Source organism: Haliotis cracherodii, unplaced genomic scaffold (assembly GCF_022045235.1).
Source record: "Haliotis cracherodii isolate W230 unplaced genomic scaffold, xgHalCrac1.p SCAF_12, whole genome shotgun sequence".
Lineage (NCBI taxonomy): Eukaryota > Metazoa > Mollusca > Gastropoda > Lepetellida > Haliotidae > Haliotis > Haliotis cracherodii.
Window position 1 is genome coordinate 30196246 of NW_027266267.1, and position 27215 is coordinate 30223460.

The following is a 27215-nucleotide window of genomic DNA, read 5'->3' on the forward strand; positions in this document are numbered from 1 at the left end:
TTTTAGAGTAACTTTAACAGATTGTATATATCTATTAGATCCTATGTTATATTTGCTTATGTTGTACTTTCATTGTTTCAGGCTGAAGTACGTACGTAAGTACGTACGTACATGCGTACCTACCATATTTAAATAAACGTCATCAGCCTCACCCCCTACAGCTGTTTGTGATTATTTGGACCAGTACATCGCCATCTCTGCTACGGCCAACACAATCCCTAACTGTGAGAACAATGCGCGTGACGAACGTGAAATGTGTTTCCCGTCTTTCGCACGTGCACTTTATGCTTTGGCGACTTGGGTAAAGTGCATGTTCCTGGTCAACCTCCCAATTCAAATAGGACCAGTTTGAGCATATTTGACAATCCCCTAAATATTATATTATTTGCCCATGTTGACTGACCTGTCATAAGCAAACATAACCTTGATCAGCAAAAGAGTAACTTTGAGGAAAAACCTATTTTCATTGAAAACAACAACATAGTGAATGAATCACAAATACCACTTTTCATAAAGGATTCTGTGCGATCTTGGTGCTAGTAAATATATCATTGTTAATTCCACAGACTTCCTATGATATCGCCGTGGCAGAATACAACATCCGTTAGCCTTCGGTGTGGACATCGCGTGTTTAATTTGTTTCCCAACTAACGACAAACCTTCCGTGGGAAGATGTACTTCATGCGGAGCTGTAGTGCTGATGTGGGACACTTCCAGAGCACCCGATACAAACGAGTGTGACAGGGCAGGTACACACGAGTGTTACACGGTAGGTACACAAGGGTGTGACAGGGTAGACATAAGTGTGACACGGTAGGCACATGAGTGTGACACGGTAGTTACATGGGTATGACACGGTAGGTACATGAGTGTGACAGGGTAGACATAAGTGTGACACGGTAGGCACATGAGTGTGACACGGTAGTTACATGAGTGTGACAGGGTACGTACATGAGTGTGACAGGGTAGGTACATGAGTGTGACAGGGTACTCAACTAGGTACATGAGTGTGACAGGGTAGACATAAGTGTGACACGGTAGGCACATGAGTGTGACACGGTAGTTACATGAGTTTGACAGGGTACGTACATGAGTGTGACACGGTAGGTACATGAGTGTGACAGGGTACGTACATGAGTGTGACAGGGTACGTACATGAGTGTGACAGGGTAGGTACATGAGTGTGACACGGTAGGTACATGAGTTTGACAGGGTTGGTACATGAGTGTGACAGGGTAGGTACATGAGTGTGACAGGGTAAGTACATGAGTGTGACAGGGTAGGTACATGAGTGTGACACGGTTGGTACATGAGTGTGACACGGTTGGTACATGAGTTTGACAGGGTACGTACATGAGTGTGACAGGGTACGTACATGAGTGTGACAGGGTAGGTACATGAGTGTGACAGGGTACGTACATGAGTGTGACAGGGTAGGTACATGAGTGTGACACGGTTGGTACATAAGTGTGACAGGGTACGTACATGAGTGTGACAGGGTAGGTACATGAGTGTGACAGGGTAGGTACATGAGTGTGACAGGGTACGTACATGAGTGTGACAGGGTAGGTACATGAGTGTGACACGGTAGTTACATGAGTTTGACAGGGTAGGTACATGAGTGTGACACGGTTGGTACATGAGTGTGACAGGGTACGTACATGAGTGTGACAGGGTAGGTACATGAGTGTGACACGGTTGGTACATGAGTGTGACACGGTTGGTACATGAGTGTGACAGGGTACGTACATGAGTGTGACAGGGTAGGTACATGAGTGTGACAGGGTAGGTACATGAGTGTGACAGGGTAGGTACATGAGTGTGACGCGGTTGGTACATGAGTGTGACAGGGTACGTACATGAGTGTGACAGGGTAGGTACATGAGTGTGACAGGGTAGGTACATGAGTGTGACAGGGTACGTACATGAGTGTGACAGGGTAGGTACATGAGTGTGACACGGTAGTTACATGAGTTTGACAGGGTAGGTACATGAGTGTGACACGGTTGGTACATGAGTGTGACAGGGTACGTACATGAGTGTGACAGGGTAGGTACATGAGTGTGACACGGTTGGTACATGAGTGTGACACGGTTGGTACATGAGTGTGACAGGGTACGTACATGAGTGTGACAGGGTAGGTACATGAGTGTGACAGGGTAGGTACATGAGTGTGACAGGGTTGGTACATGAGTGTGACAGGGTACGTACATGAGTGTGACAGGGTACGTACATGAGTGTGACAGGGTAGGTACATGAGTGTGACACGGTTGGTACATGAGTGTGACAGGGTACGTACATGAGTGTGACAGGGTAGGTACATGAGTGTGACAGGGTAGGTACATGAGTGTGACACGGTTGGTACATGAGTGTGACACGGTTGGTACATGAGTTTGACAGGGTAGGTACATCAGTGTGACAGGGTAAGTACATCAGTGTGACAGGGTAGGTACACAAGGGTGTGACAGGGTAGGTAGACAAGGGTGTGACAGGGTAGGTACACAAGGGTGTGAAAGGGTAGGTACACAAGGGTGTGAAAGGGTAGGTACACAAGGGTGTGAAAGGGTAGGTACACAAGGGTGTGAAAGGGTAGGTACATGAGTGTGAAAGGGTAGGTACACAAGGGTGTGACAGGCTAGGTACACAAGGGTGTGACAGGGTAGGTGCACATTGGTGTGACAGGGTAGGTACACAAGGGTGTGAAAGGGTAGGTACACAAGGGTGTGACAGGGTAGGTACACAAGGGTATGACAGGCTAGGTACACAAGGGTGTGACAGGGTAGGTACATGAGTGTGACACGGTAGGTGCATGAGTGTGACAGGGTAGGTACACATGGGTGTGACAGGGTAGGTACACAAGGGTGTGACACGGTAGATACACATGACTGTGTAAGGTTAGGTACACACAAGTGTGACAGGGTAGGTACACAAGGGTGTGACACGGTAGATACACAATGGCACAATATAAGTGACTGAAGTTAAATAATACAACTTTCAACACATTTTCATGAAGACATATTCTCGACTTTAAGGATGTGTGACGTCAAGTCAATAAGACATATTCAGTTGGTGCATGTACAGAATCGATACTTAACTGTCACACTGACAGCTCGGACAATTCCTGGGAGCAGTTTGTGGCAAAGCCGTATGCCACAGGTTGAGGGAGCAGGACCTCAATCACGACAAGCCTACTTATGCTTCCCAATTATGCATCTAAGTTCAGAAGACAAGCCTAGGACAGTATTCTGTTCACAGATGAGTCCAGATTTCATCTGGATAACCCTGGTGGTCGGGCAAACGGTTTTAGGCGACAAGTTAGCCTAGTGGTTAAAGCGTTCGACCCGGGTTCGATTCCCGACATGGGTACAATGTGTGAAGCCCATTTGTGGTGTTCCCCGCCGTGATATTGCTGGAATATTGCTAAAAGCGGCCGAAAACAAGACTCACTCACTCATGGGAGAGAACGCAACTCATCATTGTGACGACATAGTTAGATATCATGTTCTACTCTTTGTACAAATTAAGGAAGTAACGTCACATGCAGCAGGATAATGCCCACCAAAGGGCTGCAAGTATTGGAACAGTCATTTTAAGACAGCATGATGTTGCTGTAATACCATGGATGGCTGTTTCTCCAGACCCTCTCCCCTATAGAACATGTCTGGGATGAGAGAGAAGGAAGCCTACGACAGGACCAGAGGCAACCGGTAGCGCCAGCTCAGTTAGATCAATCCTTGGTTGACATTAGTAACAATTTCCCTCAATCCTCTGGTGTCTTCAATGTGCCATCGTTGCCTCGCTTGTATCAACGCAAATGGGGATCACATCCGATGTTGATAATGTTGTTGCACCACCCCTCTTTTAGGGCGTGTCGGTCCGTCATCTGTTACCAGGTATGGGTTTTGTCAATGAATGTTGATATGATAGATCAGACGAATGACCAAATGACTTAAATGCTTCGGAGCGTTGTACTACTGGCTGATATGGGGCCAGGCACTGTACATATTGGATGTGTGGGGGCGCAACTCTGCACTGCAGCGACTTAGAAGACTTGTCCGTCCGTGTGTTGATTAACTGGAAATTACGTATTTATTGAAAACACATAAAAAAACAGGTTAACTGCACAGAATCAATAATTTGAAACTTTTTTTGACATACGTCCATGACAGTGATGTTGCTATGAGAGAAGATGTGACAGATGTAAATCATGAATCAAAATAATATTTATAATATACACATGCACAAAAGTTAAGCGCCACCATATTCATAGTCTCTTGATTTCACGTGTGGGAATCTGAAATACGAAATATGATGATGTATGACAGAACCAGGCTTCCATAGTTTCATGAACCCAAATTTGTCCAGATACCACAAGGAAAGCGTGCTTTACGTGTTGCTGCAGTTCCCCTACCCTATAAATAGTGAAATTCAATTTTCAGATTCCCCTTCCAATAGAGGTTGAAAATCAGCTATGGTGAGGAGAAAGTTAACGAACGCTGAAACATGGCACGTGATAGGCATGAAAAATGCTGGCATGTCATGCAGGGCCATTGCAAGACAAATGGGTCGTCATCACAGTGTTATCACTCGTTGGATTGTCAAACATGGTCAAATGATGTCAATGACAGGCATAGGTCTGGTAGGCCAAGAAAACCCTCTAACTGAGAGGATAGACGTCTTTTCAGGATAGTCAGACGAAATCCATTTGCCACTTCAACAGATTTAAGACTGCAGTGGATTACCCATCAGAGACTCTCGACGATGACCGTAAGGCGTCGCCTGAGAGCGGCTGGTTATAACGCCAGAAGACCAGTAAAACGTCCTCAACTGACTGAGAGGCACATGCGGAATCGTCTGATATGGTGTCGTGCCCGTAGTCGATGGAACTTGGCCAACTGGAGAAGGATCCATTGGTCTGACGAGTGTCGAATGCTGCTACGAACTGTTGATGGTCGAATACGTGTTTGGAGGCAACGTAACGCTCGTTTTGCACCGAGGAACATCCAGAAGACCTTAAGTAGCATGTGGCGGGGGGTCTGTCATGATATGGGGTTGTGTTTCCCTCGGCTGCAAACTTCCGCTGGTGACAATTCGTGGAAACCTGAATGGCCAACAATACCAACATGCCGTTCTTCATCCAGTGGTAGTGCCTCATTTTGACAATCATCCTCTTCAGACAAGACCTGTTTACATGGACGACAATGCTAGACCACACAGATCTCGGGCAGTTTTGGCTTATTTGCGTCAAGAAGCTATTGCCATTCTTCCTTCGCCGGCCTGTAGTCCGGATCTTAATCCGATTGAGCATCTCTGGGACATTCTTGGCCGGAAAATCAGACATTGTGATCCCCCAGTTCAAAATCTCGCTGGACCTGAAGCCGCACTTCATGAAGAATGGATCCGTTTGCCTCAGAGAGCATTCAACGACTTGTAATGAGTATGAGGCGTAGGGTTGAAGCTGTGGCCAATGTCCGTGGATCATACACACGTTACTGACGTTTCTGTCTTGCAATAGACTCTGCACTCCCTAGGGTGTCTATGTGACACCTGATATGGTCTGCTGATATCATGACAGTTACATGACAAAAAAAAGATTTTCAATGTTTTCTAATCCTTCAATTCTGGTCTTCGGTAAAATTCCTTTTTATGCTCATATTCTTTTGGAACACAGGATGAACTTGCTTTGGGACAATTTTTGCATCACATGAGGTTTACATAGACGGCTTATAACAATCGTACATCTTGTTATAATAGTCATCATTAAGTGCCAAAAGTAACAGCTCACAAATATGGTGGGTGGCGCTTAACTTTTGTGCATGTGTATATATAAATATCATATCTTCGTGAACCAAACAACAGGACTATCTTTAAAGCGATATCATTCAGCACTACAAGGCTGTCTACCATTTGTGCATATATATAAATATTATATCTTCGTGAACCAAACAACAGGCGTTTCTTTAAAGGGCTATCATTCAGCACTACAAGGCTGTCTACCATTTGTGCATATATTTAAGTATCATATCTTCGTGAACCAAACAACGGAGTTTCTTTAAAGGGATATCATTCAGCACTACAATGCTCTACCATTTCTGCACACCATTTCGAAATCGGCAAGTTTCTCAAGTATGAACTTGTTTACCCTGATTTAAGTTATCAGTGTAATCCATTAGGAATATGGATTCCGCAGCATATACCGAGTAACATTAATTTACAGTAGGCCCAATCAGTCTGTAAAAATAGCCCCAAAGCGTACTCAGTGACATTCCTTAATATGGGTATCATATAGTGCAAACCATTACAAACTGTTTCTTTAAAACCTCATGTATGCAAAATACCTAATACCTTCAATTTGTTTTCAAAGTGCACCGAAACATCCTTTGTCGGTTCAATGTATACATCAAACATTCGGCGTATCCCCTTTAATTACTGGACCCTTAATCCAACGCACTATCTAAACAGGACACATCTTACGTATGCATTTACGTAGGTCACTGACCGTGCACAACATGGTGTTATTCCTCTACCAACAACACATGCCTGACATGGTCAGTCAGGGAGACGGCCCAAATCATCAACAGAAGCGGACGGTTTGTACGGCTAGTCGTGACGTCGGCCAAGAACATCGCCTCACCACCTACGTTGACGAAGAAGAATCGCCGTCCGGCTTTCTGTCAATGTGTTAGTGACAGAGCGAGTCTCCGCCCCTGGAATATTGACGAATCTTTCCCGATGTGCGTTCTGTCACGTGATTTATATCATCGTGTACCTTCTCGACCTGTTTCAACCTGCAGCAGCAAACATAGTTGCTGTCTTCTTAAACCTCATCCCTGAGTTTTGAGACCTGTGAAAATCCGGGTTAGAATAGGTCTTAAGCATCCCATGCTTGCCGTTAAAGGCGACCATGCTTGTCATAAGAGGCGACTAACGGGATCGGGTGGTCAGGCTCGCTGACTCGGTTGAAGCATGCCATCGATCCCAATTGCGTGGATCGATGCTCATGATGTGAATCACTCGATTGTCTGGACCAGACTCGATTATTTTCAGACCGCCGTCATATAGCTGGAATATTGCTGAGTGCGGCGTAAAACAACAAACCCTGAGTTTTGTCTTCGTCCCCACGAGCTACCATCAGAAAGCAAACAAGTGCTCTTTGATATTGGAAATAAACCATTTCATGTAACCATAACTCACGACCATCGAAAGTCGTCTTGGCATAGATCACTTGTATGACATGTAGATATACTGATGTGTATTTCACAACCATGTATCAACACTCATGTGAGTATCATGACATCAACACAGTTCTTCTGTCATCACATAATATGCAATCATTTATTATAAAGTGAAAACATTACAAATACAAAACAAATACTAAACACTGGAGTAAAAATATGTTATTATCGTATGACAATGAGGAGACTAACGTCTAAGTGGCCTAAATAGTTCATACAATGGACATTCAGATTCACAATCAAAATAATGTATATTTGGAAACATTACTTTCACATCATAAACAAACATGGGGGACTGCCTGATCTCCAACATTCCTGGGCAAATGCTTGCGACTGCAGATAATATTCCATTAATATCGGAAGTCAGATATTCATTGTGTGAAAGCAAATGGTATATATATATATATACATTCATGGTATCCGGAACTAGTATGGCTCAGAATGGAAGTAATTCAGTATACCATGGCCGGCAAGCCTCAATAGAGGACAACACTGACAGCCACCGTGGATTCGCTAGGTGTGAAATATTGTTGATGTTGAGTTTCTCTGGCAAACATGTATCAACACTGCGATTGGGTTGCCACCGGTAATGTGACTAAATATATAATTTGGACAGTTTCGTTTAGCCTCTGTTCGTGTCAAATGTTCTCCAAACCGTGGCAGTGAATCATAATAATGTCATATGTTATGTCAAGAAGAGATCACAACAAAGCTGTTATTGCTTACATCAATACAACTCTGCATCAATACACGAACAGCCACTGTAAACATCATTGCAAAACTGCATCAATACATGGACAGCCACTGTAAACATCATTGCAAAACTGCATCAATACATGGACAGCCACTGTAAACATCATTGCAACACTGCATCAATACATGGACAGCCCCTGTAAACATCATTGCAACACTGCATCAATACATGGACAGCCCCTGTAAACATCATTGCAACACTGCATCAATACATCGACAGCCACTGTAAACATCATTGCAACACTGCATCAATACATCGACAGCCACTGTAAACATCATTGCAACACTGCATCAATACATGGACAGCCCCTGTAAACATCATTGCAACACTGCATCAATACATCGACAGCCACTGTAAACATCATTGCAACACTGCATCAATATATGGACAGTCGGTGTATGCATCAATACAACACCGCGTCAATACATGGACAGCCAGTGTATACATCAATACAACACCGCGTCAATACATGGACAGCCAGTGTGTACATCAATACAACACCGCGTCAATACATGGACAGCCAGTGTATACATCAATACAACACCGCGTCAATACAGGGACAGCCAGTGTATACATCAATACAACACCGAGCCAATACAGGGACAGCCAGTGTATGCATCAATACAACACAGCTGTTTTCTTGTCCTGGTCATACATGAACAGTGGTGCCTGAGTATCATCCCCGCTGTCTGTGAACAGGTCTGAAGAGTGTATACTGGCCCCATCAGACTCCGGATCAGGAGCATTCTCAATAAATTCATCAATGTCTGTGTCTGCATTTCTCTGTGGCATGCTATCAGTTGGACCACCCACATGGAGCTGTAAACGGGCCGAGCTCACATAGGTCGGCACATCACATGAGGCGGCATTATCTTCTACCACATTGCTTTGTGACAGTAAACGATCGGTTGCTAATGGTGTCATATTGGTTACATTAAGTGGCTCTGGTACCAATACGCCATCTTCGACAGGTCCTTCCTTCACAGCAAGTGCCACATGTTCAATAAGCTCCGGAGTGTTTATTGCATCTTCTGCATTGGATTCTCCTTCCATAGCAGTTGTAATTAAGGTGTCCTTTCTCCTATGTTCTCCCGAGGATTCTAGTGAGTCATACTCTTTACGCGTTGTTTCCTCTACGCCCTGGTGTGCAAGGTCGCCGTGTCTATAACCATGTGCTGGTTCCCCCACCAACAAAGGATCATTGGAATCTCGTACAAGAGGACTCTGAGAAGATTCTATGATAACATCAGTAGTCTCAGTTGCCTCGGATGGAAGGCCCGAAAGGTCCCACTGTGAATTGGGAACATTCTCATCTCCTGACATAATGTACTGTTGACAAGGATTGGCAAGGGTTGGATTAGTACACAACTGCTGATGGCCAGATGGGGAGGTATCTGAGCGCGATGATGGTTGGACTAACTCCTTAAAATGCTGTACATCCAGAGTCACACTGTTTGCAGAATATGTGTCCCTGTGAACAGACAATATTTTAATTTAGACGCGGCATCAATTAAATCTATTCGATTCGTATGATCTCGTGACCCACTGGCATTTTAACCACTCACCAATTCCGGTCACGATTTGTAACACCAGACGTTCCCTCAAACTGTAAAACTGCATGCGTTGGTTGGAGGATGAAATTATCCAGAACATCCGAATTTCCGGTACTGCTAGACATGTCATAGGCTATACCAGAGTCTGAAAAAATGGCAATGGATATGTTTAAGCGAAGCCAATCTTAGGGTGAAACCCAAAATAAAAAAAAGGTGTGAATATGAATATCATCTATCATATTTGCCTTAACACACATTCTTGGAAAACGTCCCGTTTATGGGCATACTGTATATACAGAAACCATCGTCCATACTTTGTTCTCTATAAAGGAAGGTAATAAAACCGATGCGATCAGTGAGCGTTATCAGTAGTCTTGTCCTACGTATGCGGAATGCCGCCAGGAGAATGTACATGTACTTGTGACGGGTGCCACCGGTGGGGAAGGATACGCTCACCTTGTATCATCATTATATCATAGCGATTCATAAACACATGCTCATGATATAGTCGGAGTTGAACAATCGACTCTGCTTATAATAGAGAATTCTATTGAATATGCATGGAAACGGTTATGTCGCTTTAATTTATCAAAGCAGAAGCAGCATGTATGTATGAATTCTAGGTTCCTTCTCCAAGTAAACATATAATCTGTAGCAGTACCTCCCCATTAAGTGTACATTCGTCTTATTCCTGTTTCTAGTGTGTAAATGGCAGATGTGATTTAGTAGAGAGAAAAAAGAAGGCGAGACAATAAATTTGATTTGGAGCCGACTGCTGCAGTAATGTGCATCCCACACAGAACGTTAAAGTCTAACCTGCATTGGCAGCCGAAGTATAGACGTCAGCGTTGTCATAGATTCTAATGTCCGGGAGAATCTCGATCTGCCAAAATATTGGACGCAAACAGTATATACATACAGGAAAACCATGATGCAGTAAACCAAATTGTCGGAACTGTTCATAGGAAATGCTTGAAAAAGCTTAAGGCTGTTGACAATGGAAGTTGTCTGCCACAAAACATCGTTTGTTGCAAGATGTTATGTTGGATCATAGATCTAATTAAAGATGTCTCTGGTTTTATATCCCAGTCAACCCCCTCCTCCCCCTTCCCTCACCCAATGGCAAATGGCCGGTCCCTAATCTAGAGCACGTTATAACTTACACACGGACTAAACATAATAGCTGATCTTGTGTAAGTTTTCGTAACTACTAATTTACCCGATAGTTACACATTACTACCAATCTGAACATAATGAACATAATACCTCTCCTAGTGGTGGGGGTTTCACACGACTGATGCCACGTTCACCGCCACGATGTGCGTCGACAAGTCTGGGAAAATGATACATTATAAATATATGATATAAAGATAGAAATGCCGTGTCTTCCCTTCGCTAGAATAAATCATATCACTTGATGCTAATATCATATCTTCCCTTCGCTATAATGCATCATATCACTTTATGCTAATGTCATATATTCCCTTCTCTATAATGCATCATATCACTTGATGCAAATGTCATATATTCCCTTCGCTATAATACATTATATCACTTGATGCTAATGTCATATCTTCCCTTCGCTATAATACATTATATCGCTTGATGCTAATGTCATATCTTCCCTTCGCTATAAAACATCGCACCACTTGGTGGCAGCAGAGGCTCTCACGCCCTCGTGCTAACAAACGGTGGTATCAGTGATAATGAGAGGGGATAGTTGGGAAAATGTATCTTTGCCAGAGAGCAAATTGTCTGGAGATAAATATGTTCATCTATTCTTGCGCACATTACACATCTACGAAGTTTCTTACGTTGTATTATATCTGCCAGCCTCCGGAAGCCACGTTGTTTTAACTAATTCTACATCGCTGTCTGTTGATATCCCGTCACCATAGCCCCACAAATAGCCAGTGTTTGTAAAAGTGTATAATCCCCTGCCCGCTGTGCTGGTTCCCCGACGTCTGGGTTTGTCTCTGTACAGACCCCTGAAACAGACCATTTCCCAGTCATCAACGTGGGTAAGTAACATTTATACAAAACCAAATCAACATTGGTCAATATATAGTATACGTTATTACTCAAGTGTTGAAGATGGCACTGTTTCATGAAGATACAATAGAATTGCACATTATGTATAACTTTACATGCATAGGGACTTTCTGTGGTCATCAGCTAGTCATTCGCATTGTTGCGTCGTTAACGCTGTGCAACTGTATACACTACACTATGTCTATTGAGTGCTCAGATGAGTACACCCTTCTTACTGTGGCGAAGCATCTAAAATGCATCCAAACACATTGCACACTGACATAATTTATGCTTGATATATTTTCCGCATCAAGTCTGTGATGTTTGGCACTACTAAGCCTTTGATCTCGCGTAGATCTAGAGAATATTGCGGCATATTAAACGTTCAGAACATCAATTATAAAGGAAATCTGATCAGGACAACCGTCCTCGCCGCAGTAACCTGAACTCCTGTATTGGAGCAAGTAATTCCCTGGACTGACAGAGAGTCGTTGGAACCGTCTCCTTCCCTAACGACACTAATGCAAGAGTTGATATTCCTCGACTCCAATAGCCAGCATGTCATGTCTCAGCCGCCTGTCTGGCTACTCATAGTATAAAGATAGTTCCTTTAGCTGAATACAGATGCTTACAACTTGATTATATCTGAGTTTTTGATGTATTGAACATCTTATCTATTCTTACTCATCTCAGAGAAAGCTGCGCACATTGACAGAAGACATGCGCATGGTCGAATCCACAAATACAAATGTCTTCATGGGCCATACGTTTAATGCACGCTTTTTTCAAAGCTGAGTAAAATCATATTCAGGTGCGAATTAATTTCTTGAGAAATAACTAACTAACTAACTGTATTTGAGACTTGAGAAAGTTGTTTTGTATTCCTAGTCGTAATACACAGTCCATATTATATAACCAAATAGACACGGGTAAATATACCAAACATGCATGAAATCAAATACTACAGGTCATGTGATATATGTATATGATTATAAAAAGCTTCAGCAAATACTGGCTCTTACATATACATATTGAAATTATACATACATACATCCCCTACATATATGTTTTTACATATTATCTTCTGGTTTTTATAACCGGGGCGAACCGGCATTTGAACCCACAATCGTAGGTTTCTGGTGTACCCAAGCGGCGCAACTCTACATAGCGAACTGTAGCGCCTGTGACGATTCAGCCGACCTTCAGAGACCAACTTCACAGACTAACTTTACAGGCTTTTGATGCAATGATCGGTAGATATTGTATCTGAAACTTTTATAAGGCATAATGCATTCCAGTACCGTGCTATGATAACTTCAGCTGTTCCTATATATGTAATTAACATATTTAACGACGTGCCTGTTTATATGTTTAAGTATATATCATTGCAGCATCACGTGTCTGTTTTTGTTCATACGTGTATATCATTGCAGCATCACGTGTCTGTTTATGTTTATACGTGTATATCATTTTAGCACTACGTGGCTGTTTACATGTGTACGTGTCTATCAAATTACACACAGTAGCCACTGAATCACTAAAGCAAACTACAGTTCGAGATCACCAGAAGCTATATACAGAAGTAACATACATGTGTTTCATCAAATCACCAACCTCATTATCCCTCTGTAGTCCACTGTCATGCTTTCGAAACCACCAGATACAATACAGATAGGTAGACAGATGTGTAGGCAGATAGATAGATAGATAGATGGCCTCCAACTCCTCTGCACCGCCACCAAGACATGTCGTCACAGTATATCGTTACAGGAGACATCGCACCAGTCTACGCTATCTCAAGTTGTTATTCATAGACTTGGTTCATTTCAAATACGAATCGTGCGGGACGAACAGGAGCACAGACTGATTACTTTCCAGACGTTTCGTAACACTTAAGTAGATATGTATTAATAGAGGTGATATGTTTTTGAATAAATAGTAAAACAAATCGAATGTTACCAAGAAGAATCAAACGCTGAATTACAAAACTGACTATCGAATACGATATGCTTTCAGTATGTTTTTAACAAGTAAAGCCTCTACTAACAATCACTACTTCGTACATGTAGTTTACGCATGTGATATAATTTCAGTGTTGCGATTTTCGTCCTTGCTCCAAACGTTGCCACATTATGAATTCACTGACTCATATTTTGCGTCAAAAACTTGATGCTTGTCACAAATATTGCCCCATATCATACGTGCCTTCACCATACCAGGCCATTAGCTGTGTAGGGTCATGTTCACATAAGAAGCAAGGTCACAATGACAGCAAGCACAAACAACTAGGATGGAACACTGAGCGTAGAGACTATACACATTTAGCCATGGCCAAGCTAAGAATATGCATGTTTCGCTAAAAGACATAAGTGCATATCACCTTTCAGACACTTCAATGTGTGTAAGTGCACATCGCCATGTAGACACTTCAGTGAGTGTAAGTACATTTCGCCATGTAGACACTTCAGTAAATGTAGGTACACATCGCCATGTAGACACTTTATTGAGTGTAAGTACATTTCGCCATGTAGACACTTCAGTGAGTGTAAGTACATTTCGCCATGTAGACACTTCAGTAAATGTAGGTACACATCGCCATGTAGACACTTCAGTGAGTGTAAGTACATTTCGCCATGTAGACACTTCAGTGAGTGTAAGTACATTTCGCCATGTAGACACTTCAGTGAGTGTAAGTACATTTCGCCATGTAGACACTTCAGTGAGTGTAAGTACATTTCGCCATGTAGACACTTCAGTGAGTGTAAGTACATTTCGCCATGTAGACACTTCAGTGAGTGTAAGTACATTTCGCCATGTAGACACTTCAGTGAGTGTAAGTACATTTCGCCATGTAGACACTTCAGTGAGTGTAAGTACATTTCGCCATGTAGACACTTCAGTAAATGTAGGTACACATCGCCATGTAGACACTTTATTGAGTGTAAGTACATTTCGCCATGTAGACACTTCAGTAAATGTAGGTACACATCGCCATGTAGACACTTCAGTGAGTGTAAGTGCACATCGCCATGTAGGCACCTCAATCAGTGTAAGTGCACATCGCCATGTAGACACTTCAGTAAATGTAGGTACACATAGCCATGTAGACACTTCAGTGAGTGTAAGTGCACATCGCCATGTAGGCACCTCAATCAGTGTAAGTGCACATCGCCATGTAGACACTTCAATCAGTGTAAGTGCACATCGCTATGTAGACACCTCAATGAGTGTTAGTGCACATAGCCATGTAGACACTTCAGTGAGTGTAAGTGCACATCGCCATGTAGACACCTCAATCAGTGTAAGTGCACATCGCCATGTAGACACTTCAATCAGTTTAAGTGCATATCGCCATGTAGACACTTCAATGAGTGTAAGTATACATCGCGATGTACACACTTCAATCAGGGTGTAAGTGCACATCGCCATGTAGACACTTCAATCAGTGTATGTACACATCGCCATGTAGACACTTCAATCAGTGTATGTTCACATCGCCATGTAGACACTTCAGTGAGTGTAAGTGCACATCGCCATGTAGATACTTCAATGAGTGTAAGTGCACATCGCCATGTAGACACTTCAATGAGTATAAGTACACATCGCCATGTAGACACTTCAGTGAGTGTAAGTGCACATCGCCATGTAGACACTTCAATGAGTGTAAGTGCACATCGCCATGTAGACACTTCAATGAGTATAAGTACACATCGCCATGTAGACACTTCAGTGAGTGTAAGTACACATCGCCATGTAGACACTTCAATGAGTATAAGTACACATCGCCATGTAGATACTTCAGTGAGTGTAAGTGCACATCGCCATGTAGATACTTCAGTGAGTGTAAGTGCACATCGCCATGTAGATACTTCAGTGAGTGTAAGTGCACATCGCCATGTAGACACTTCAATGAGTGTAAGTGCACATCGCCATGTAGACACTTCAATCAGTGTATGTTCACATCGCCATGTAGACACTTCAGTGAGTGTAAGTACATTTCGCCATGTAGACACTTCAGTAAATGTAGGTACACATCGCCATGTAGACACTTTATTGAGTGTAAGTACATTTCGCCATGTAGACACTTCAGTAAATGTAGGTACACATCGCCATGTAGACACTTCAGTGAGTGTAAGTGCACATCGCCATGTAGGCACCTCAATCAGTGTAAGTGCACATCGCCATGTAGACACTTCAGTAAATGTAGGTACACATAGCCATGTAGACACTTCAGTGAGTGTAAGTGCACATCGCCATGTAGGCACCTCAATCAGTGTAAGTGCACATCGCCATGTAGACACTTCAATCAGTGTAAGTGCACATCGCTATGTAGACACCTCAATGAGTGTTAGTGCACATAGCCATGTAGACACTTCAGTGAGTGTAAGTGCACATCGCCATGTAGACACCTCAATCAGTGTAAGTGCACATCGCCATGTAGACACTTCAATCAGTTTAAGTGCATATCGCCATGTAGACACTTCAATGAGTGTAAGTATACATCGCGATGTACACACTTCAATCAGGGTGTAAGTGCACATCGCCATGTAGACACTTCAATCAGTGTATGTACACATCGCCATGTAGACACTTCAATCAGTGTATGTTCACATCGCCATGTAGACACTTCAGTGAGTGTAAGTGCACATCGCCATGTAGATACTTCAATGAGTGTAAGTGCACATCGCCATGTAGACACTTCAATGAGTATAAGTACACATCGCCATGTAGACACTTCAATGAGTATAAGTACACATCGCCATGTAGACACTTCAGTGAGTGTAAGTACACATCGCCATGTAGACACTTCAATGAGTATAAGTACACATCGCCATGTAGATACTTCAGTGAGTGTAAGTGCACATCGCCATGTAGATACTTCAGTGAGTGTAAGTGCACATCGCCATGTAGATACTTCAGTGAGTGTAAGTGCACATCGCCATGTAGATACTTCAGTGAGTGTAAGTGCACATCGCCATGTAGACACTTCAATCAGTGTATGTTCACATCGCCATGTAGACACTTCAATGAGTATAAGTACACATCGCCATGTAGACACTTCAATGAGTGTAAGTGCACATCGCCATGTAGACACTTCAATGAGTATAAGTACACATCGCCATGTAGACACTTCAGTGAGTGTAAGTACACATCGCCATGTAGACACTTCAATGAGTATAAGTACACATCGCCATGTAGATACTTCAGTGAGTGTAAGTGCACATCGCCATGTAGATACTTCAGTGAGTGTAAGTGCACATCGCCATGTAGATACTTCAGTGAGTGTAAGTGCACATCGCCATGTAGACACTTCAGTGAGTGTAAGTACACATCGCCATGTAGATACTTCAGTGAGTGTAAGTGCACATCGCCATGTAGATACTTCAGTGAGTGTAAGTGCACATCGCCATGTAGACACTTCAATGAGTGTAAGTGCACATCGCCATGCAGACACTTCAATGAGTATAAGTACACATCGCCATGTAGATACTTCAGTGAGTATAAGTACACATCGCCATGTAGATACTTCAGTGAGTGTAAGTACACATCGCCATGTAGATACTTCAGTGAGTGTAAGTGCACATCGCCATGTAGATACTTCAGTGAGTGTAAGTGCACATCGCCATGCAGACACTTCAATGAGTATAACTGCACATCGCCATGCAGACACTTCAATCAGTGTATGTACACATCGCCATGTAGACACTTCAGTGAGTGTAAGTGCACATCGCCATGCAGACACTTCAATGAGTATAACTGCACATCGCCATGCAGACACTTCAATCAGTGTATGTACACATCGCCATGTAGACACTTCAGTGAGTATAACTGCACATCGCCATGCAGACACTTCAATCAGTGTATGTACACATCGCCATGTAGACACTTCAGTGAGTGTAAGTGCACATCGCCATGTAGACACTTCAATCAGTGTAAGTGCACATCGCCATGCAGACACTTCAATCAGTGTAAGTGCACATCGCCATGTAGACACTTCAGTGAGTGTAAGTAAACATCGCCATGCAGAGACTTCAGTGAGTGTAAGTATACATCGCCATGTAGACACTTTAGTGAGTGTAAGTACACATCGCCATGCAGACACTTCAGTGAGTATAAGTACACATCGCCATGTAGACACTTCAATGAGTATAAGTACACATCGCCATGTAGATACTTCCGTGAGTGTAAGTATACATCGCCATGTAGATACTTCAGTGAGTGTAAGTGAACATCGCCATGTAGACACTTCAGTGAGTGTAAGTACACATCGCCATGTAGACACTTCAGTGAGTGTAAGTACACATCGCCATGTAGATACTTCAATGAGTGTAAGTACACATCGCCATGCAGACACTTCAGTGAGTGTAAGTACACATCGCCATGTAGATACTTCAGTGAGTGTAAGTGCACATCGCCATGTAGATACTTCAGTGAGTGTAAGTACACATCGCCATGTAGATACTTCAGTGAGTGTAAGTACACATCGCCATGTAGATACTTCAGTGAGTGTAAGTGCACATCGTCATGTAGACACTTCAGTGAGTGTAAGTGCACATCGCCATGTAGATACTTCAGTGAGTGTAAGTGCACATCGCCATGTAGACACTTCAGTGAGTGTAAGTAAACATCGCCATGCAGACACTTCAATCAGTGTAAGTGCACATCGCCATGTAGACACTTCAGTGAGTGTAAGTAAACATCGCCATGCAGAGACTTCAGTGAGTGTAAGTATACATCGCCATGTAGGCACATCAATGAGTATAAGTACACATCGACATGTAGATACTTCAGTGAGTGTAATTACACATCGCCATGTAGATACTTCAGTGAGTATAAGTACACATCGCCATGTAGATACTTCAGTGAGTATAAGTACACATCGCCATGTAGGCACATCAATGAGTTGAAGTACACTTTGCCATGTAGACACTTCAGTCAGTGTAATTACACATCGCCATGTAGACAGTTATGTTTCACTTCAATGTGGGATGAAGTTACTTCCTCAGACATGCGGCCGTCCCAGGGGTATGCATAACGCAGCGCCTGTTACCATGGACATACGTGTAGCTAAATAATAGTGCGGGTGCAGACAGGCAGGTCATGCATACCAATAGATATACACTACTGATACAGACCTAGCTAATAGAGAAGGGTGTCAGGATTTCTATGCAATTCGACACTGAAATAAACATGAAATATGAAAGTCAATGCGATATGTATATTCCATAATAAAACAAAAAGCAACAACGTCTATTTCCTTTTGAACCTTTGTGTTTCATGAACATACATATATTTACTATCTGTAATATTAGGTCTCGGGTTAAAATAAAGATGCAGATGAAGAAATTCTCTTTTAAATAGGGTCAAATCCTGGACCTACATAAATTCATGTTGTTACAAAATACACCAACATGTTTTATAACAACCTCTGACTTCCACTATATAAACTTTGCCGTTTTAAGATAACATAGTCTTAACGTTCAAAGTTCAAATTCAAAGCTTTTTTGCCTCTGATAAAATATATATTGCTGTATATGTCCTCTGACAAGTAGGACCATGAAAGAAATTCAGACAAATGCTACCTCCCTTGAACAAAACTTGAAAAACAACAATGCTGTAACTAAAGCACAACTAAGACGTGGTGGCTGCTAAGGCAAGGACTTTGTTCGAAATATGCCTCTGCTCACCCGGCACCCTGTTTGATGAGACTGTAAAGTTTAGATTGTATACTCCCCAGGGAGCTCAAAATGACAACTGAGTGCTGACTGATCTACGATTTTGAGTGAAACGATGTCCGTTTTAACTGAAATCTGACTTTGGGAGTGGGTTGGTGTCGCTAGAGAAATTAGCTTTCAATATTTCTTTTATATTGTTGGGGATCAATTTACCACAGGAGTCAGTAAATAACGTACATAATTGAAAAGAAAAATGTTCTTTATGAGTTTACTATTTTTGTGTTTTTAAGCATTGTTGCAATTATCCCACTAATCCACTACATCAACATAATCTACCACCATATCTAAATAAGCAATTTTCGTCAAAATTGTAATTTGAGGGTGGGGTAGCATTGTATACAATATCTCAGCCCCGATGTAATACATTTTCCATTTTGTTTTCTGTATAGGATAGTACAATGGTTCAGGCAGATTTTGATACCAGTTGTAGTGGTTGTATTGTCATAATTCAATGGAATTAGTGCTTTACCAACTCTCAAGATTTGAAAATGAAGTAAAAAGCATTTTCTATCATTTCTTTCCCCTGAGAATTAGAATAACAGTTAAATGAAACAAAATGCTTGCCAAATTCAGATAACCGAACATATTACCTGTAATCAAAGACATAATTTGGATAGTTTGATGACTTAATACAAATGTTACAGCCAATTATTTCAAATTATGCATTTTTCCTTCAAGTTATGCAATTTATCCTTTATGCAACAGAAAAGGGTTAAGTTATACAGGAAAATGTGGGAACGAAAATTTTGTTTTTCACCCCTGGCCAACTGTTTATTTTAATGTTACCGCTTTGAACGTGCTTACGGAAGTAGCCAAAGCATTCAGTAACCACTGAAACAGACCTGTTACTGGTATACCCTTTCTTTGCAGTGTATTGCGATCTTTATACGAGGAAGCAAACTAATTGTCGAATTCATTTGATTGAGTATCAAATAGTGATTTCTGCAGCAGAGTTTTCTGAGTCGAGCCACACCTGACGCATATGATACTTTGTCCAATGTATTTGATGAGGAAGGTGTGATCCACTGAAAACTTGAGTTATTAAAACAGGTATATAATAAAGTACATAGCATAAAAGTCCTCGCATAGCGACATAAGTTCAGGATCCCTTTCACGCGTGCTGTAAAAGCCGGTGCATCACTTACTTGGGATTTTCTAGGTAGAACCTATCTAGTCTGTGCGACGGTTTGAGGAAAGATACGCTGTCCATCTTCTTGAGCCGACGATGTTGTAAACATAAGCAGATAATAACCAGTAGCAGCAGCAAAAGCGATATGCAACCAGCAAGTACAGCGAGCATCCAGCCGCTGGTACCCATGTCCACCCCACTGTATGCTGCTAGACTGAACAGCTCTGGAAACAAAATAGGAAAAAGAAGTCTTTATCTATTCCATGTTTAAGAATAAGATGACATGATGAACTGCAGTTAAAAAGTAATACAACCCCTTCAACTGAGCACACTTTATATAGTTTAATACACATCAGCTCATTAGCAATAAAACCCTTTCAGCTGAACACACTGCATCTAGTTTAAAGGAATACAAAAGTACACACTCAGTTTGGTCTTTGTTGATTGTGCGCCAGACATAGGACCTTGGCCTCCTACGTTTACAGCTGCTACTTTGACCTCGTATGTAGTTTGTTCCTCTAGATTAGAGATGAGGGCAGTATGTTTCGCAGCACCGTCAACTGTCACCACGGAATATTCCCTGTCGTCTCTGTCGAGCTTCCTGTAGTAGATCACGTAGCCCCGTACGTCTTCTGGCGTGTTGGTGGTAGATGTCTGATACACAGCAACTTTTACATCAATGTTCACAGAAGTTTAATTATGAGGTGTGATTCTTAGCTGAGAATAACGATAACGGGTGTAAAAAATACAACACATCTGACTGAAATAACATATACTAACATACATCATGAAGGATATGCACTTACATTCCATCTGACGGATAGTGACTGGTGGTCGATGGGGAAAACTGTGATCTGTGGTACAAACACGGGAGCTGCAAACATACATTGATAGCTTTGTATCTTGAATACATCCATGAGAAGAAGACATAATAAAATGTATGTATGTATGTATGTATGTATGTATGTATGTATGTATGTATGTATGTATGTATGTATGTATGTATGTATGCATGCATGTATGTATGTATGGTCGGACAATTATTTCGTATCATAATTTATTTATACCTGGTTTGTACACATTCACCATGACACTTGTGGGGTCACTGCTCATGTTGATGAGGCTGTTGATTGCTCTTACAGACACCTGATAAGAACCATACTCGGCATCAATGCTGGCTTCAAGTGTACTTTTGGCAGATTGGGTCTGTTGCTTGACTTGAGTGTCATATTCGCCACTGGGTCCCCTTGCCACCAGGGAAACTTGGTACTCAACGTCATCTACAAACACATAACCACGACAACCAATGTTCCATATTATCCGGAAAGACAAAAGATTGATACCAGCTACCCCATTTCATTCGTTAACACAAAACAGTGGCCCCCGTCGCTCCGTTTCAGTCACTCAGATACAGAATCGGGGCGAACCGCTATGCGAACCGCCATGTGAACCCACGTTTATTACTTTCAGGTACGCATATGGGGCGAAGCCAATTGCTGTGGATTTGAGACTATGTGGGGGAAAACTACATATAGTCATTTCATGCAGTTCATTGCGTATATACTGTCTGATACATCAACTCTCCAACTTCAATAAAGACAAAGTATAACGGGATTATGAAACGTCATGGACGTCAAGTTAGTGCAGTTGAAGTTTGCAAGGTCTCATCGTACTATAACGTAGCCGTTGATATATGCCAATGATACTGACCAATGTTTCCATAGAGGTGGAGTGAGTGGGACCATGTCACAGTGACTGTTGAATTCAACACACTTGCTGCCACGGCAACAGGAGAGGTAGGGGCTGGAATGCAATCAGTGGCCATGATAGAAACCAAGCATAATTTTGTATAATGACGTGGCCTGGTCGCCCTGTTAGCCCCAACACACAGATGGTATGACTTGACCATACTTGTTCATCTTCGCGGGAAACTATAAGTCCGAGACAGCATTGACAGTTTACTTGAAATTCCACAATAACCAACAATAATGAATTCAAAAGTTGATAATACAGTAGATACTTGATCATAGAATATTTCCAATAACATAAACTAAAGTTAGTATTGCTAAAAGTACGATTTTCATGTACAGTATGTGGATCTGGCGGTGTCCTTCCGTGTTTCCGGGACACATGTTCTTTATACAGGGTTCTCCTTATAAACCGGGCGGCAAAAGAAAGTATAGGTCAAGTTCCATGATTGATAAAAAAAATGACAAGAAGAGGTTTTGTTTTGAATTATAATATAATCTAGGGAGGGGTAACAAATGATTGATCAATCACAGTTTGAATGAAATTGTGCAATCACAGGTAATGTAAGCTCAAGGTAAACAATGGTGGGGTAAGAACTTTCAGTTTCAAAAGTTGTCTCAAATGTCAGACACACTAGAAGTTCATTGTCGACACAGTTGCCTTCAATAGCGTGTATGACCTCCAGCTGCCTCAATGCATGCTGTGATACACCGCCTCATCGATGACGTCAGTCTTCTGATGACGTGGACTCTAATCCGTTGCCACTCGTCTCTCAGGGCCTGCTGCAATTCTTGTCTGTCTGTCAAGATGATCCCACAGATGTTCAATAGGATTCATATCGGGTGAGTGGGCAGGCCAGGGCAAAATGTCAACGTTCTGCTGGTTTAGAAAGTTCCGAGTCAGTCTTGCAGTATGGGGCCTGGCATTGTCGTGTTGAAACCATGTCCCCTGCTGTTGGTTTTGTAAGAACGGAAGCTCAACTGGCTGCAACACATGGTCTCTGTACTGCACAGCGTTCAGGTTTCCTTGTATAATCACCAAATCAGTCTTCTGATCTCCACAAATACCGCCCTACACCATGACACCTCCCCCGCCGAATGGATGGACCTCTCGAATACACGTCGGAGCCTCTGCGTCGATTAACTAGTTCTCTGCCGTCATTTCGAAACAAGTTAAACCGACTTTCATCAGTAAACAGCACTCGACGCCAATTTCACACTTGCCAGTGTCGAACCTGCCTGCCCATCGCAGTCTCAGGCGTTGAGCAGTCAGTACCATTCCTTGGAAAGGACGATACGCTCGGATTCCAGCAGCACGAAGTCCTCGTAGTACTGTACGTTGGTTAATGGGATGTCCCAACGCTGTTGCTGCCGTCGCCGTCGCCGTTACGAATCTGTTTCTCAGGTGAATGGGTCGTATCTGTCCGTCTTCAAGTGGTGTTGTCACTCGGGGTCGTCCGGCTCTAGGCATGTCCTGTGTCCTCCCTGTCTGCCTGTACCGTTGAATCAGCCTGGCTACTGTCAATGGTGTACAACCAAACCTTCTGGCAATTTGGACCTGTGTTGTCCCCATTTCGGCCATACCGATGGCTCTCTCTCTCTGCTCCTGTGACAGTCGTGGCATTTCTTTTGTGCGCTTTCATCATGTGTGGTTATACCCTGCTGTAAAACGCATTTATACAGCTAACATGCATCTGCAGTTTATGCCATAGGCGGGAAACGAATTTCACCATTTTTTTGTCACCGCACGAGCGCCGTCAAAGGTGGCGCGTTCGGGTGAGGTGTTTTTGGTACCTGTTCCTGGGCAGTCATATTCGCAATACCCACTTTCTACTAGTTATCGCTGTTTTTAGGAAAATTACAAATTGCCAACCTACATTTTCTTTTGCCGCCTAGTTTAGTTTACGTTGGGAGTTTCGTTTAGGAAGACTGAATGGTCACATACAGTGGGGTCGGCAGTTTACATTATGGATTGGTGAGTGCCAAGTCTTCGTGTTTGTAACGTTCCTTACATTCTATGTACCAATACATTAATTTGTTTGAAATTCTGGTTCGAAAAAATCAAAACCATTTCTTACTAATTTAATAATACACATACACTCATGAAGTAAACTCAGTTCATTCCGAAACAAGCATATTGCTTTGGTTAAGTGTCGAGTAAGGTTCAGTGTAATGTACTGTACCTTCTGCTTGCGTTGTTATGGTAAGCGAGGGACCGTACGATCCTGTTCCCAAGACGTTGGTTACAGAAACAGCAAACACATAGGTTGTGTACGGCAATAGCCCAGTCACTCGGTGGCCCAGCAACATGGAGACTTCGGAAACAGTCGCTGAAGTCGCACTCGCCTGGTTGTATTTCAGATGGCTTGCCGTCACAAACAGATTGCCAGATACCTTAACAGGTTCCCAGGTGACAGTTATCTCCCTTGATGTGACATTGATTGATGTGAGGGAGGGTCCAGGGTCAGGCTCTACAACAGGGTAAAGTCTCATATCAACAACTCACTCACAGTTTGCATGTACTGTGTATTAAGTCTCACATCAACAACTCACTCACAGTATGCATGTACTGTCTAGTATTAATTTTCACATCAACAACTCACTCACAGTATGCATGTACTGTGTATTAAGTCTCACATCAACAACTCACTCACAGTATGCATGTACTGTGTATTAAGTCTCACATCAACAACTCACTCACAGTATGCATGTACTGTCTAGTATTAATTTTCACATCAACAACTCACTCACAGTATGCATGTACTGTGTATTAAGTCTCACATCAACAACTCACTCACAGTATGCATGTACTGTCTAGTATTAATTTTCACATCAACAACTCACTCACAGTATGCATGTACTGTGTATTAAGTCTCACATCAACAACTCACTCACAGTATGCATGTACTGTGTATTAAGTCTCACATCAACAACTCACTCACAGTATGCATGTACCGTGTATTAAGTCTCATATCAACAACTCACTCACAGTATGCATGTACTGTGTATAAAGTCTCATATCAACAACTCACTCACAGTATGCATGTACTGTGTATTAAGATTTACATCAACAACTCACTCACAGTATGCATGTACTTTCTATTAAGTTTCACATCAACAACTCACTCACAGTATGCATGTACTGTGTATTAAGTCTCACATCAACAACTCACTCACAGTATGCATGTACTGTGTATTAAGTTTCACATCAACAACTCACTCACAGTATACATGTACTGTGTATTAAGTTTCACATCAACAACTCACTCACTCACAGTATGCATGTACTGTGTATTAAGTTTCACATCAACAACTCACTCACTCACAGTATGCATGTACCGTGTATTAAGTCTCACATCAACAACTCACGCACAGTATGCATGTACCGTGTATTAAGTTTCACATCAACAACTCACTCACAGTATGCATGTACTGTGTATTAAGTTTCACATCTTCAACTCACTCACAGTATACATGTACTGTGTATTAAGTCTCACATCAAGAACTCACAGTATACATGTAATGTGTATTAAGTCTCACATCAACAACTCACTCACTTACAGTATACGCATGTACTGAGTATTTTTAATTACCACAAAATAATATAAGGATAAATGTAACAAATTGAGAGCATTGTTTTCATATCTTACTTGTAAATGTTTTGGTGCTTGATCCATGTCTGTTTTCTGCTGTGCAAGTATATGTGTCTCCCAGGGAGGACGCCGATATGTAGAGCCATTGCCCCTCCACTCTGTGTCCAAGAGTAGATCTGTCAATGACTGTAGACCCTCGTGAGTACGTTAAGTTGGGGATAGGTAGTCCAAACGCCCGACACACCAATGCAATGGTTGTAGCATTCCGCAGAGATTGGTCAGTGCGTATCACAGGCTCTCCTAATGTAAGCAACACACATCAGTTACCTTTATTGTAGCTAAAATGGTGAGGATTCACGGACTTGGATCTGTCAACATCGTGACAATTTTGTTAGCCTTTTTAGCTCCAATCTTATAATTATCAATGTGATTGACAATGCAACTAATATTGACAGTCCAATGATCGATACTAGCACCTGCAAGAAAGATCAGAATGTCAGATTACGGCCTGCACGTTTCATTTGGCCAAAGTTATACTTTTCTTTCTAAATATAGCACGGGACACCATCGCTTCATATATCATCAGTTGGGGCGCCCGTTCCTCCCCTTCCGGTTACGTGAACGATAATGGCCCTTCGTTAGGCAATATGAGAGCATTACTGTGTCTGTTGTTACATTATTCTATCCAGTTTAGCAATATTAGCCAATAATATAATTTATTCACTTAACAACTGGTAATCTTCATCACATTTCGATGTAACTACCGTCATGTTCTCTGATGAGAGCAGATTCCTCATCTTCAGAAACGATGGACGGCAGCTTGTATACCGACGATTTGGTGAACGTTTTGCGCCTAACTGTATCCAACAGGTCCGGCCGTTTGGAGGTGGAGAGTTAATGGTTTGGGGTGGCATATGTGGTGACGTCAAAACGATGCTTGTCGTAATTCGTGGAAACCTGAATGCACAGCGTTATCTTGATGACATCCTACGGCCTGTTGTGGTGCCCTTTATTCAGCAACAGCCTCGTGGACTCCTTTTCCAACATGACAATGCAAGGCCACACACAGCAAGATTGACACAGAACTTCCTTGCCAACGCCAACGTACAGGTTTTGCCATGGCCCGCATGTTCACCGGACATGAATCCCATCGAGCACTTATGGGACCACCTCGATCGGTAAATCCGACGTCGCCGTGTGCCTCCAGTCAACGTCCAGGACTTGGAACGATGTCTCCTCGAGGAATGGCAACGCATCACTCCCAACGTCATCAGACGTTTGACGTCATCAGTCCGTAGGCGTGTTCTGGCATGTATTGATGCTCACGGTGGACATACCCGCTACTGACTTGACTTTGAGACGTGTGGTGTGACATTTCCCGTTGTTTCTGTGATCAGTGCTCTAACGAAATGTTTATTTTTCGACCCCACCCATCT

The 27215-nt window shown here is 42.4% G+C and overlaps 1 protein-coding gene across 3 annotated transcripts in view; it reads right to left on the reverse strand.

Annotated features, from left to right (window-relative positions):
• Nucleotides 1-7311: 7311 nt before the first annotated feature.
• LOC139458347 (immunoglobulin superfamily member 10-like) overlaps nucleotides 7312-27215 on the reverse strand; it is a 103478-nt gene continuing 83574 nt past the window's right edge. For all 3 annotated transcript variants that reach the window (XM_071239738.1, XM_071239739.1, XM_071239740.1), the window contains 12 exons: nucleotides 25837-26079; nucleotides 24370-24657; nucleotides 22149-22241; nucleotides 21506-21718; nucleotides 21245-21312; nucleotides 20864-21092; nucleotides 20455-20662; nucleotides 11357-11530; nucleotides 10809-10875; nucleotides 10359-10425; nucleotides 9555-9687; nucleotides 7312-9460 (listed from right to left, as the gene is read on the reverse strand). In XM_071239738.1, the coding sequence (XP_071095839.1) occupies nucleotides 8608-9460; nucleotides 9555-9687; nucleotides 10359-10425; nucleotides 10809-10875; nucleotides 11357-11530; nucleotides 20455-20662; nucleotides 20864-21092; nucleotides 21245-21312; nucleotides 21506-21718; nucleotides 22149-22241; nucleotides 24370-24657; nucleotides 25837-26079 (2636 nt within the window). In that variant the 3' untranslated portion in view covers nucleotides 7312-8607. The remainder of the gene's footprint in view (nucleotides 9461-9554; nucleotides 9688-10358; nucleotides 10426-10808; nucleotides 10876-11356; nucleotides 11531-20454; nucleotides 20663-20863; nucleotides 21093-21244; nucleotides 21313-21505; nucleotides 21719-22148; nucleotides 22242-24369; nucleotides 24658-25836; nucleotides 26080-27215) is intronic.